This window comes from Sipha flava, unplaced genomic scaffold (assembly GCF_003268045.1).
Source record: "Sipha flava isolate LNK unplaced genomic scaffold, YSA_version1 229_pilon_pilon, whole genome shotgun sequence".
NCBI lineage: Eukaryota > Metazoa > Arthropoda > Insecta > Hemiptera > Aphididae > Sipha > Sipha flava.
In genome coordinates, this window is record NW_020272866.1 from 534,539 (window position 1) to 549,251 (window position 14,713).

The window sequence follows — 14,713 nt, forward strand, 5'->3', positions numbered from 1 at the left end:
AGCAAAAGAAATTGATGCTAGAATTTCTAAATAAAATTATCAATGTTTTTGATAGTATAAACATGAAAACTTTTATGTTTTAAAATTTATATTACATTCTAGCCTTGTGAATCTTTATGTTTGGTTTATTGTTAATTTTTGATAAACATTGTTTTGTGCCTAAAAAAATTGATTTTCCCTTTTAAATGATGACATTTTTTTTTCTTAAAAAGCCTAAAATCCTTGTTTAAAAAAAAATGTAATAGCTGGTTTTGAATTTAATAGAATTTTCCCCCGTATAAGACTGATAATCAAGTGATTTTATTGTTGAAAAATATTCATATTATTTATAGAATATTTATGAGTGAAATAAAAACAAATCACGTTACAAGTATTTTGTGCAGTAATATTTTTAGTATGTAAGACATATGTATTTTTTAAATAAATGTAAATTTAGATATAAATTAAATAGGAGATATTATTTTAATTATGATGGAACTATTGACGATTAACTTGTTAACAAGTGTTTATGCAAATGGAATGTCGAAATTAAATCTAAATCTAATATGAATAACGAAGTACTCTTTCAATTGAAAATTTCTTATGAAATATTCCTTAATAGATATTTATCTACAATCTTGATTTTACCTATTACACGTGTTTCAATTAGGTAAAATAATTATTGTATATCTTCTTACTTATTATTGTACCATAGAGAACACTGAATAATTTTAAGGTTAGTAGTGATGTCAATATATACTTTTTCCTCCATGAATAAAAATGCTCTCCCACCCCCTTCATGACTATCGGAGTTTTATTTTCTCATCCTTTTACTCTCTTTATATGATACTCGACCACGTTATTTTGTGAGTGTTAAGTTATTTGAAGTTTTATTCTATTTCTAGTTAAAATTTCATTTTCAAATGGCTCCAGCTGCCGCTAAACAGGTATCGTTGATTTACACTACGTATTATTATTCAAAATCTACACTTGTTAAAGAATGTGTGTTTAAGTTTTACTATTGTGAATCAAGTAACTTAATTTTAATCAATATTTTATAATTAATGGTTATTATATTATAAAAAATAAAGTATTTTACTAATATTTATTTATTTATAAGGCTAAAGCCCCAGGTGGTGACAAAAAGCCTGCGGCTAAAAAACCGCAAGCCCAACAACCTGCCAAGGTAAAACAAGAAGCTCCCAAGCCAAAGGTTGAACCTAAAGCTCAACCAAAAAAAACTGAACCAGTAATCGAACCTAAGCAACAGGCCAAGAAAGATACCAAACAAGCAGCATCCAAGACTGCACCTGCTCAGGACAAGAAACCATCTAAAGAACAACCCAAAAAAGAAGCTGTAAGCATTTAATAATCATTTTTTTAAATTGTTTTTATTTTAATTATTATTTTAAGGCCCCTGTTCAAAAGAAGCCTGCTGATAATAAGAAAGGACAAGATAATAAAAAGCCTGCTGCTGCACAGCAACCATCTAAGGCTAGTGCTAAAGCTGAACCAGCTAAAGAAAAACCTAAAGCTTCAAAATCTGATCCTAAAGGTAAAAAGGCCGAACCAGAAAAGCCAAAAACTAACGTACCCGAAGTAAAACAAGTTAAAAAGAGTCAACAGCAAGCAGCATCTCAACAAACTAAGGGGAAAAAAGAAGAACCTATTGGTAAGGCTACAAAACGACCTGCTGAAGATGTTCCTAAAGCCACTAAAAAGGACAAAAAAGAACCAGCTAAAGTAGAAAAAAAACCAGAACCTACTAAAACTTCAAAAAAAGAAACTGAAGTTGTAAAGAAAGCTCCAATTGCTGTTAAGAAAACTGCTGAAACAAAACCTGTTGTTGAAAAAAAATCTGTTACTGCTTCTGCTCCAGCTAAGAAACCATTGACTGGTGCTGTGACTATAAAGAAGACAGTAGCTCCTCCAACTTTAAAGAAAGCACCAGGTGCTCCTACAAAAATTTCTCTTTCAAAGAAAGCTAATACTGTTCAAAAAAAACCTAAGGCAACATTAAGAGGTAAAGGAGCTGCTTTGAAGAAGAAGAAGGAAACCAGAAAGATGACAATTGATTGTACTCATCCAGTAGAAGATGGCATTATGGATGTCAATAATTTTGTAAGACAATTGTTGATATCTGCTACTTTTTTACATGTTAAATGAAAATTTATTTATAGGAAAAATTCCTCCAAGAACGAATGAAGTATAATGGAAAAACCAATAACTTTGGTAATGTAATTTCTTTGGAGAAGACGAAAACCAAAGTTATTGTCAATTCTGATGTACCATTCACGAAGAGGTATATAAAATCATTTTGTTTTATTAGATTTATGTAATTATTTTATTTTACTTTAAATCTAGGTATTTGAAATATTTAACTAAGAAATACTTAAAGAAGAATAACTTGAGAGATTGGTTGAGAGTAGTCCATAGTGGACCAGACAGCTATGAGCTCAGATACTTCCAGGTAAATACAGTTAATTAAGATTTAACTAATTAGGTATATTATCTTTATTGAACATCCTTACGTCCAATGCATATATATATAATTTGATTTGTTCATTTCTTATTCTGTTTTTTAATTGATTACAGTGATGTGTAAGTTTCTTGTGATTATTGTTTTAGTTCATAAGTCTTACAGTTTTCTATTTTTAGACATTGGTATGAGAATATGTTTATTACATTTTACACCTACATCGGGCTAGGTACACAATATTGATTAGCAAAAAATGTGGTAATTTAGTATTAAGTAATAATTAAATAATCAGATTTACTATAGTATCTCATACAAATATATATCTGCCAATTTCCTGTTGTATATTTTAAAAAGTTCATTGCATATTATTTTTATATATACATAATCTGGTATGAGTGAGGAGCATTTTTATATTTTATATTTTAATTCAATAGAAAAACTGAATTACTATCCACACATATTTGGTAACGTATATTCAATAATGCTGACATGCAAAAAATGTTTCAACGAATATATGTGCAATTCCTGAGATGATCTTTAAACAAATATTATTCTGTAAAAAAAAATACTTTAGTTTTTCTACTAAGAAACATCTATTTTCTTTTTATAAATGTCTTCAGTTTTGTTTTTTTTAAATAAGTAGTTGGATGAGGATTTTTTTTCTTTTGGCTTTGTAACATTTTGTAAATAAAATGTATTTATTATTCACTACAAAAAGACAAACCACATATAAACAGGTCAGATATACACAAATTTAAATGGCGAAACCAAATAAAATATAACAGTTGGACTAGAAAAAATAAAAACTCTTGTGGTACATTTTGTACTTTAAGGAATTCATCATTGAATTGCATGACAACACTTCGGCTCCACATTGGATGCACATCTACATATCTCAGTTAATATACATATTCATTGGAATCAGTAATTGTTCATATCAGGAAATACAGGATTATTTATATATATCATGTTCTAATCTAATATAATACAGTGTGTTCAACGATAAAGGTAACATAAAATATTTCCAATGTATCGCCTTGTATTTTATTTAGGTTTTTTTTATCTCTAAAAAGACTTTAATTCAGACTATTTTATTGGAATAAGAACCTCTATTTTTGAGTTCATATTTGTATTGCAATTTTTTCAAACCATTTCTTCGACTTCTAAAGTTTTGTACTTGTAGTCTTGAAAATTATTTTTCAGTAGAAACTCAATCAACCGTCACTATCGGAACCGGCACTATGACGGTTAATCAAATAAGCAGTTAATAAAACGTTTGCATTAAGAACACATTTTATGTGTAATTTCAGAAAAAAAAATAATTTACATATATACTATATATTACAAACCATACTAAACTAAAACTAACAATTTTAAACCAATTAATCTGTTATTTTATTTTGTTTCTTATGTGATTTTATAAGGCTTTGAGCTTTTTTAGCTTCAATATTTTGTATTTTACATATCCATAAGACTGGGTTATTCATCAGTCACTTATTGAATTAAAAATAATTCAATTTTTTTGTTTATATTGGATATGAGAAAAAAATTGTATACGCTTAATAGTTGCCACAACGAGTTTATCATGATTGCCTTGATAACAATTGTAATGATGAATTTCTACTATAATTTAAATATAAACTTTAAAATAAGTGTAAATTCAAGTCCTTATACTTATAAAAAAAAAACTTGTATAAAATATGAGGTAATGCATTAGAAATATTGTGTGTTCCCTTAATCTTTGAACGTGCTGTATACTGTATGATCATTAAAAATAATTATTTTTATACAAGATGCAGTATAAATAATGAACAATTTAACTTTTTTTATTTTCAATTTTTTAAGCTAAATGATCATCTTAAAGCATGTATATTTTTTATAAATTCTTATAATTAATCTTTGAGATATTTAATATTCATATGTGCTTTTATTACTCTTGGTATATACATGATAATTATGATTATTAATTCATATTACCTATTCCAAAGAAAATTAGTGAGATTTATGATTCAACATTTTTTCAATTGAAGCCCATCAATTAATCTTAAATTATTAATAGTAAATTGCTTTTCTTAAATTTGTATTTCATGGGCTCCTATTGAAAAAATGTTGAATCATGAATCTTGTAAATTTTCTTTTGACTACCCTTTTGTGCATGTGAAATTATATCCACCAAATTATTAAATGTTCAGTAAACTATTATGTATTAATTTATGTTCTTCACCATTATTATATTATTAAGCTATTATATATTTTTGCTTATTAGGAATATAGCGGGTAATATAATATATTATATTATACTTATGTTATGCATACTATGGGATTGCAATTATTAGACATAATAATTATTTATAAATTTTATTTTTACTGTTCCCTTAGTTACTATTTATAAGGTTTATTATTATTATTATTTACTATTATGTCTTGTGATAATTTTGCATTAATGTTCTAACGAGGATAAAATTTACTATCGAAGAGAAATAGCTGAATATAGAGGTCTTCTGTTGAGCGTTAAATTTGTATATGCTAAAGTAATCAGTGTATACAACATTTTAGAATTGCATTGCTTATAATAAAATTAGTTAATAATTAAATTACATTGGGTCGCAATTAAACACTAATTCAAAATGAACATAATTTTAGATTAGAGAATGGAAAATATTTTAAGATAGTATTTATTTCTTACTCTAACAGCCATATATTTTTTAAAAAATTGCGCTCAATCTTTATGTGTGTGTGCTTTGAATAGAGTCTTATTATGTTAAGAATTTTTATTTACCTCATAAACTGTAAAAAATAAATAATTGTACTATATATTAATTTAATCAAAATGTTGTTTCAGATAAATAATGCAGAGGATGATGATGAAGAGGATAATGCTGATTAAAGATAGAAATTTGTTTTTATTTTTAATTTTTGACCTTCTGTGTATCATCTAATAAAAAACCAAAACAAAATTATTTGTTGACTTAATTATTTTCAAACAATATATAATTTTATCTGGTACCTACTATATACACTTACTTATATACACATACTTAATTTTTTCTTAGACCTATATTCACTTTTTTGAATGCAAGACAAGCACAAACTTAAATTTTGCTTATAGATTATTACTGATAGCACCATTAATTATAGAAAGTTCTATTCTATCATCAATGATTACCAATAATTAGTCATATAAAATACAACAATTTATTTTAAATATTAATATTTGTATTATTGAAATGAAGTAAATGCTGCTACCTAATCAATTTATTAATTAATTTTAAACAAATCTGTGAAAAATAATCTGAGTTAGGTATGGTAGAGAAACAAGTTACGTTTTCTATGGTAACACCATTTTAGTTTGTATTTGATAGAACTATCAGGGTATATTGTAAGGCACTGTTGAGCATTGATTGCAATATCGAGAACATTTTTTTGCGATTTTGGAAGTACATTTTTATGTTGTTGATAATGTTATAATGATAATATTACGGGTGAGAAGGTTGGTGAACTCAGTCATGTAGCTAGATATTTCAAAAGGGGATGTTATTCAAAATTATACACAACAAAGTAAATACTTTACGTATACTTTATTGTACAAGAATACAAACACATTAGTACATTACACATGAACAGATATTCATGTGTAATGTACTATTGTATAAGAAAGTATTTAAATATTTTGTATTAAAATTTCAAATGTACATTTTTGTCATATGTATATATTTTAATACGACATAAAACCACGGCTTTGGTTTATTAAACAAAACGATGTAATGAGAAGCCCGATCCCGGCTTTACATTATTGTTATGTATATATTTCATTATGATAAATATCAGTGGCGTTGTCAGGATTTTTAAATGGGGGGCCCCCACCATCTACCACCTAGTTTCTAAACGTAATTCAAGCATTTTAGTATAGTTTTAAAAATATTTATTAATATATAATTTATAATAATAATAATAATTTTGGTTTCAAAGTTCTGTCACTAGCTCCACTCTGAGAGCTGCATCCTCTTAGGCGAATTTCTGGCAAATTCAGTTATTATTTTACTTTCATCGAAATGCTCTTTTTTATTTATATTAGTCATAGCTGACCCATTTAGTCTGTTTTCCGACATGGTGCTTCTTAAATAATTTTTTAAGCGATTAAGTGTAGAAAACGTTCTTTCCGGAAGGAAAGAGTTAACTGGTAACGTGGCGAATAATTGTAAAAGTATTTTAATGTTAGGTCGAAGATTGGTGCGATGAGAGAGTGAATCAAGAGCAGAATTCGGTTTTGGAATAGTATTTTGACTCCATTGTTGCCTCCATATGAACAGGTCAGCTCTGATTGTAGATGAGGTATCATCATGGAGATCTTAGACATATATTTTAGCAGCTTTTATAATATTTTTATCGTCATACATATTTAAATTGGCCGGAATAAGTCCTTCAAGTGGCATAACATCAATAAGCCTTTGATTAAAACGAGCATTGATTCTATTAAATAGTTAAGATACATTATACATATAAACACGGCCCATAGGGGACTCTATAGCCCCCTTAGCCCCCCTTGGCTACGCCACTGATAAATATGTTTTCATCATGGTTTATGAGCAATTTTTACCTTTATTAGACTTCAGTATAATGTTAACGCGGTTAAGGGGGTGGGGGTGTTACTACACTTGTAACCCATGGCTAAGGGCCTGAGTAAAATGGTTTGAAAATTATATTTTTGAAAAACCACCAATATCATAATTTTGTGAAATTACGCGTATATTAGTGAAGTGATTTTCAAATTTTTAATATTACATGTTGTATTATTTTACCAGTTATATGTATTATTTTAAAATTAATTTTTCGGAAGTCGATTATCTTATCAGTACTTGCCTACGCCGAACACAAACGTAGTTCTTTAATTGTTTCCTTAATTGTACTTGTTTGATTTAGTATTATGTATATTGTATATAATACACTATTTATATGCGTTATGAATATAACATTATAATAGGTATGCAAACCTTGGTTAGTTTTGATTCAGTTTCAGTAATTCCACCAATAATTATTTTACAAATCGTCGGCTTTTTATTTATTGTACTGGTATAATGTATTCATATTTGAAGTACAGTATTAGTTTGATTAACATTGCGATGAGTTTTTCTCTATCATACGAATATTATTACAAATATTTACAACTGTACCGGTCACCACATCTAGTCCTGAAAGAATTTTTTCAACATTAAGATGCTTGAAAAATTATATGAGGTCAACAATGGGTCAAGAGCACTTAAACGGTTTAGAAGTTTTAAATATTCACAAAGAAATTTCTGTAAATATCTATGAGGTTATAGACATATTTTCAAAAACATCTGGAAGGATGAAGTCGGATCAGTGGCGTATTTATGGGGGGGAGGGGTCCAGGGGTACTGGACCCCACCAAATAATGAAAAATTAACAACAATTCTTACATATTTGTAGAATTGGCTATGTTAAACATTCACAAGGAAGTTGAAATTACTGTTGATGAAGTGATAGAGGAGTTGGCCAAAAAATCGAGACAACTGGAATTTATTTTATAACAATATTTTATAATATATAATGCTAAATACAATATATAGGTACAAATATATAATATTACATAAGACTACGATTATTACATTACAGTGGCGGCTCGTGTGCTTTGAAAGTGGGAGGGCGATATAAAATTGCTTATTTATGTGTCGAACACATATATTATTAATAATAGTTATTTAATTAAATCCATTTAATACATATAAATTATTATATATTATATTTTAAATTATCAAAACTTTTTTTTGGAAAAATAAAAATACAAATTGAAAATTACAAAATTAAAAAAAAAAACATTTATAAGACTTTATACTTAAAATCTAAACGTCTATCTTTTGTTTCGCTAAACATATCAATCACTTTTTTATTAAAATTAGAGTCATTTGAAATCATTTCACTTTCAATATTCATCATTGTTAGAACGTTTAACCTTTCTTCTCCCATTGTGCTTCGTAAACATGTTTTAATACGTTTCAGCGTTGAAAAACATCTTTCTGCTTCGGAAGATGTCATAGGAATTGTAATTAATATTTTTAACAGAGTAAAGACTTCTCGAAAAGTTTCATTCATATCATTTGATATTATATATTTTAGCGTTGGAATTACACCATTTAAAGTTCGGAAGTCATCTCGAATATATATAACTTCTTTTCAGTCTTCAACCTTTCGGTATCAAAAAATGTGTAGCATTCAATTGTGCATTGAAAATATTGTAATGGAAATGTTTTAGAATATTCTAAATATTTTTCAGCTTTAAACAAGTTAGCGGCGGTTAAGTGTTTAGTAAATTCTAAACGATCTTTAGCTTTGACAATTATTGTATCGCAGACCTCAAGTACAGCATTTTTTCGCGATATATTCATGGTTTCATGTGATTCCAAACGTGATTTTTTTATATTTATATTAGGCATATTTGAAGCACTTTTATTAATATCAGTTACATTATTTCTTATTTTAGATATTTCGTTTTTAAATTTTTCGACTGAACTATTTATTTGTACCGGATCAGTATTAACGACTTGAACATTGTTATATAAAAAGTCTACATATGGCATTATTCTATGAAAAATAGATAACCAGAATACAAATATGAATCACTTAATAAACGTTTTATTGACCCAGCTTGATTAATAGTCAAAGTTTGTTGGGAAGATTATATTATTTTGTCCATGCACTCCGTTATTTCATATCTATACTCATAAACAATGTTAACCGTACGTATATTGAAATTCCATCGAGTTTGTACTGCCCGTGGTAATCTAATTCCAACTAATTTATCCAATACGGCTACTCTTTGCGGTGAGTTTGAAAAAAATACCGGTATTTCTGATAAATTTGAAAAAATATCCGAACTTCTTTATTTTGAGATACTGATTGTGTCATAATTAAGTTTAACTGGTGTGCATAGCAATGAATGTAATACGCATATGGATATAGTTTCTTAACCCTAACATTAACTCCACTCTTTTGTCCACTCATAACTGCCGCGCCATCATACGATTGTGCTATTAGTTTATTCGGAGTATTTTTTAAAATAGGATTTATTTCAGATAATATTGTTGATGTTAATGATTCTGCATTGTGTCCATCAGGATTTAAAAACCCCCAAAAACGTTCTACTGGTTGACCTTTAAGTTCATAGCGAAATACAATAACTAACTGAAACATATTAGAAATGTCAGTAGTCTCATCGACGATTATAGAAACAAATTGAGCAGTTTCTATTTCTAATAAAATTTGTTTTCTTGTTACAAGTAGTATACAATCTAACAAATCATTCTGTATTGTTTTAGATGTTCCTTTAAATACTTTTGAATTTTCAAAATGACTACGCAAACTTACATCTAAGTTTTTACATAACTCAATAACACCGAGAAAAACACCTTTATTATTAGAGTTAATTTTTTCATTGTGACCTCTTAATGGTAAATTATGTTGTCCACAAAATTTTATACAGTTCAGAATTTTTTCTAATATATAACGATTTTTATCTATTTCTTCATTATGACGTTGAATCCTAATTTTATAGCCCGAGTCAATTTTATCGAAAATATTGATAGTACCGAGTACTTTAAGATTAGCTTCATTTTGTAAGTGTTTAAAAGAATTCTCGTGTTTTTTAATTTTTTCAGATAAATGACCCAAATATGTTACACCTGTTTTAGTCCAAGAAATGCCACCACCAAAACATAAACAAGGAAAACAATAAACAGCTAGTTTTATATCACAACCACATAACCACTTGTGTTTTGCATAATAATCCGTATTAAAATGGCGAATATATTCATTTTTACCTTTTTTCGCTTTATTGATCAATCCCTTCATTCAGGGGTAGGTCTTCCAAGCTGTTTTATTTCAATTTTTTGTTCATAAGTATATGACGTAAAAGGTTTTGAAATTAAATTAATTGCTGCATTTTTAAGTGTGGGTGAATCCATGATGTAAAAAAAAATAATTCTAATGTATACGACCGCACTAAGTAAATGATAAACACACGCAAGTTCGGAATCCCGTGTATATCGGGCGATTAAAATCATCGCCCCGGCGGCAGCGTTATTGCTGTGTTACCCCTTCTTAGTTTTTGTATTCCGATCATGCTTATGAAGAGCGACTTTTAACATCGCCCAAGCATTGCATGCGTTGCTCACAGGTCCCGACAAATTGTTATCGGTTATGGATTCTCAGAAACTACAGTGTTGAATGATTTATTTTTAAACTCCTATTATCTGATAATGTTTTTATAATATTTATTAGTATAAATATAGGAAACACAATTTTTATTTTTGACAATATTATGCTCCAATATAAATTTGATATTAAACTTATAAATTAGTAATAAATGATAATTTTAGAAGGGGGGCGATCGCCCCATCGCCCTTATCTACGAGCCGCCACTGTTACATTATATATTTAGTTCAACTTCCTCCAAAAACTGCATAAGGACGTAACTATTACAATATAATATATAGTTTATATTAATTATGTATAAACTGTGGACCCCCCCCAGAAAAAATTGAAAATACGTCACTGAGTCGGATGATTGGTCCGATTAATATATAATTTGACTTATTTTATTACTTTATTAATTAGTAATATATTTAAATTTTAATGTTCAATTAAAATATGATTTTTTTATTATATAAATTTTAACACTTTCCATATAAATAAAAATTCAACAAAGTGACCCATTGGTCGATACCTATACTCCAGCAGGGGCCTGTTAAAATTTCAATTTTTTTTGTTGGTCCGGGCCAGTTATGATTTAAAAGTTGTTTTTTCTATAAACCAGGGCCCCTCAAAAATAGGTTTATGGTTGGACCCCGGACAAATAACCTGAGAAAACCGGTCTAAGTACGGCCCTGTATATAGAATAAAACTATCTTTAATAGTAATTGAATTATTTTATCTTATCATATATCTTATATTTGATGAAAAAGAATAACCTACAAATAAAATGTAAGAATAAAATGTATAAAAAAAATCTACATATATTTTTTAAATTAATTTTGCCTCCTCCCATACCCTAAAAAAAATGACTGGAGACGCCCATGGATGGTTAATCTTATGTTCGCACATATTTTTTGTGCGTTGATGACATATAAAGACCTACGTAAATGTATGGTCATTCTAGCAACTCATCAACAACTAACGCCTTAATGAACCACAGCCGAGTGACTCTGTGGCCTCAGCGACCCGCGGGAACAAGGAATTGAAATAATGAAGTTTTCGTCACGAAAATGTCGGCTGCTGCGCAGTAATCGTCGCGGAGATCAGCTGTGGGCCGCGTGCAGTTCCGGCAATATCCACGTCTGAATGTTTGCGGCGATTCGACGACCGTCCGCCATCTGGATCACTGACGGGTGCAATTCAAACCGTGATCGATGGCTGGACGTGCACGCTCGACGCTCTATGGTCGTGATGGATGGCCGTGGTGACCGACCGTGGTCATCCGTCGACGGCCCTGCGGTTGGTACGGCCGTCGGTCAGCTGACACCCGTACCCCGCTCTGCCTTACACGATGAAAACAACAAACCCCGCGCTCCGCTTTCGCCCACTGACGTTACTGCCATTGTCACGACTGTGTCTACTGCGCGTTTTGAACTACTGCTGCTCCGCGATCGTTCCCGTTCGCCAGTTGTGTTGTGTTGTTACTTCTGCTGTCGTGTCTATCTGTCCTACCCGTTCTGCGTCACCCGTCGACACAATGAAGTTTCAATATAAAGAAGACAATGTTTTCGAGAAGAGGAAGACGGAGGGCGAGAAAATCCGGAAAAAGTATCCCGAAAGGGTTCCGGTAAGAATTGTTTCTCCCGACTCGAATCTAATACAACTTTTCTCGTTTAATAATAATTAGCTGCTTCGTCACTATTTTTTTTTATCTTTTCTTCATCTCCTGACGTATTGGCCACTGTCCATGATCCGACTTTCATTTTATTTATGTCGTTTGATTAGTGCAAACCACAAAGGTCAATACCATGTTTACCTTGTTATTGTAATTGTTTTCATTGTTTTTTATATTTCCATTGTGTTTTCAGGTGATTGTTGAAAAGGCCCCTAAATCACGTATCGGTGAACTCGACAAAAAAAAGTACTTGGTACCTTCTGACTTGACAGTCGGTCAGTTCTACTTCCTCATTAGAAAGCGTGTTCATCTACGTCCTGAAGATGCTTTATTTTTTTTTGTTAATAACGTCATTCCACCAACAAGTGCAACTATGGGATCATTGTATAGTGTAAGTATTTCTTGTTTTTCCAAGGTCAATAGTGAAATGTACTAATAATTATTTATTTTTTCAATTATTTTGGACAGGATCATCACGAAGAAGATTCTTTCTTATACATCGCATATAGCGATGAAAATGTCTATGGTTAATTGTAATTACTGTATTATGTTGGTTGGTTGTTTTTTGTTATTTATTTCAATGCCCATACATTGAAAACTAAATGACCTATAACACATACTGTATTAAATAATTGAAATATATATACATATATTATATCAGAAAAAAATAATAACTGTTATTATATAAGTTTTTCATACATGGTGTTAACTTGTATACAAGTTATTTTTATTGAAATTAATTAAGATTGACTTATTCATTGTTAGATACTATGTAAATTTTAATATTGCTTAAAATATTAACCCTTTTTAAATTTCTTATAATTTTATTAAGCTTACTATGATTTTTGTTTGTAATATATTTAGCTAAATATTTCAGTGTGCTATTTTTGTGTGTAAAAAATATTTTAAATTATTTTGAATCATTTCAGAAATGATTTGTCTTACAAACATTTGGTCACTTATTTTGTATATACCTACTTATAATTATTTATAATAAATTCTTTATTTACATATTAGTAATTTTGTTTGTCTATTTATTTATTAAATTTCTCTTAAAAATTAAATAATACAGTCTTTAAAACATACATAAATTTTAATTCTTTGATTATATATTTTAAACCAATGACTTTTATAGGTATCATTTTTTAGTAAAAATATGATACTTTTAAATTAAATATTAAGACTCATATTTCTTAAAGTTATTATTAACTAGTAGCAAATTATTTATAATACTTTTATGTTAATCAGTTATTCATAATTGTAAAATGGTAAGTGAATATTTAAATTTTTCAGATGGTACCTAAGAATATAAAAATATAGATTTCTGCTTGTCTATTATATTTGTTTCAAAAATGTATTTTTGGGTTCAAATTAACAACATCAAAACATTTAATTATTACAAGCCCAGATTAGGATAATTTTGGGCCCAGGGCTTATTTTAGGGGCCTATATTAATAAATAATATATAGGGCTAGGATTATATGCATTTCCATGTTTTTTTCCTTAAGTCCAAATTGATTAGTTTTCAGAATGTCTACAATATGGCCTATTTTCGATTAAATAGAACTATTTTTTTTTTTTTGTATATTTTGAACATACTGCATATCATTTCATATTTATACATTTTTGAGAATCTTGTTAAATATTTAAGTTTTTATAATATTGCTAATTTTAAATGGTATTTATTTAATGGACATTTATTTTTCGAACCATCGTAATATACTTCATATATGACCTTATCTTGATTGGACGACCGATATAATTATTTATGCATTATTTAACGATGTACTTATTAGAGGTCTACACGGGCCAAAAATTTTAGGCCTGGCTTAACGGCCAGGTCCAGATTTTTTGCTGACGTATAAGGTATGTTTCACAGCCTTGACATTTTTTAATTATACTATTTAAGTTGAAAAACGCCACGTATGAACGTTGGGAAAGGCTGTGAAACAGGCTTTATAGCCTTAAAGATATTTTTCAAAGGCCGATTTGCCCTAATGAAAGGTTTATCACTAAAATTGAATTTTCGTATAAGTAGGTAGAAGTTTTCGTAGAAGTATTTCCTTAGTATAAACTAATATTTAATGTAATAATAACAAGTTATGATAAATTAAAAATAATATATATTTTAATAAATAATTTTAGAAATAATAAAAATTTGTTTTTATATATTTTTGCAAATGTTGGTGAATAAAATACGTATTATACAATTTTTTATTGCATATAAATCCTAGCCCTAGTAATAACAAAATAGTTAGGTATATGTTTTATAATCAAAAACAGTTTTATAACTATATCTTAAATACCTACTAATAATATTTCAACTTATGTAAATTTGTAATCGTAATCGACGGTATTCACGGTACTCGAGT

At 28.7% G+C, this 14,713-nt stretch overlaps 3 protein-coding genes across 3 annotated transcripts; 2 read left to right on the forward strand and 1 right to left on the reverse strand.

Annotated features, from left to right (window-relative positions):
* Positions 1-799: 799 nt before the first annotated feature.
* Positions 800-5,418, forward strand: LOC112683558 (60S ribosomal protein L22-like). The gene is made up of 6 exons (XM_025554632.1): positions 800-926; positions 1,100-1,336; positions 1,393-2,100; positions 2,160-2,281; positions 2,344-2,449; positions 5,301-5,418. Exons 1-6 carry the CDS (start codon positions 903-905, stop codon positions 5,343-5,345), a joined length of 1,242 nt encoding a protein of 413 aa, XP_025410417.1. The 5' UTR covers positions 800-902; the 3' UTR covers positions 5,346-5,418.
* A 2,223-nt stretch (positions 5,419-7,641) lies between these two features.
* On the reverse strand, positions 7,642-10,324 carry LOC112683530 (zinc finger MYM-type protein 1-like). The gene is made up of 2 exons (XM_025554591.1): positions 9,446-10,324; positions 7,642-7,647 (listed from the first exon to the last, which is right to left on the reverse strand). Exons 1-2 carry the CDS (start codon positions 10,322-10,324, stop codon positions 7,642-7,644), a joined length of 885 nt encoding a protein of 294 aa, XP_025410376.1.
* A 1,721-nt stretch (positions 10,325-12,045) lies between these two features.
* On the forward strand, positions 12,046-12,914 carry LOC112683577 (gamma-aminobutyric acid receptor-associated protein). Its single transcript, XM_025554657.1, has 3 exons — positions 12,046-12,293; positions 12,535-12,732; positions 12,810-12,914. The coding sequence occupies exons 1-3, from the start codon at positions 12,204-12,206 to the stop codon at positions 12,870-12,872; spliced, it is 351 nt and encodes a 116-aa protein (XP_025410442.1). The 5' UTR covers positions 12,046-12,203; the 3' UTR covers positions 12,873-12,914.
* The last annotated feature ends 1,799 nt before the right edge of the window (positions 12,915-14,713 follow it).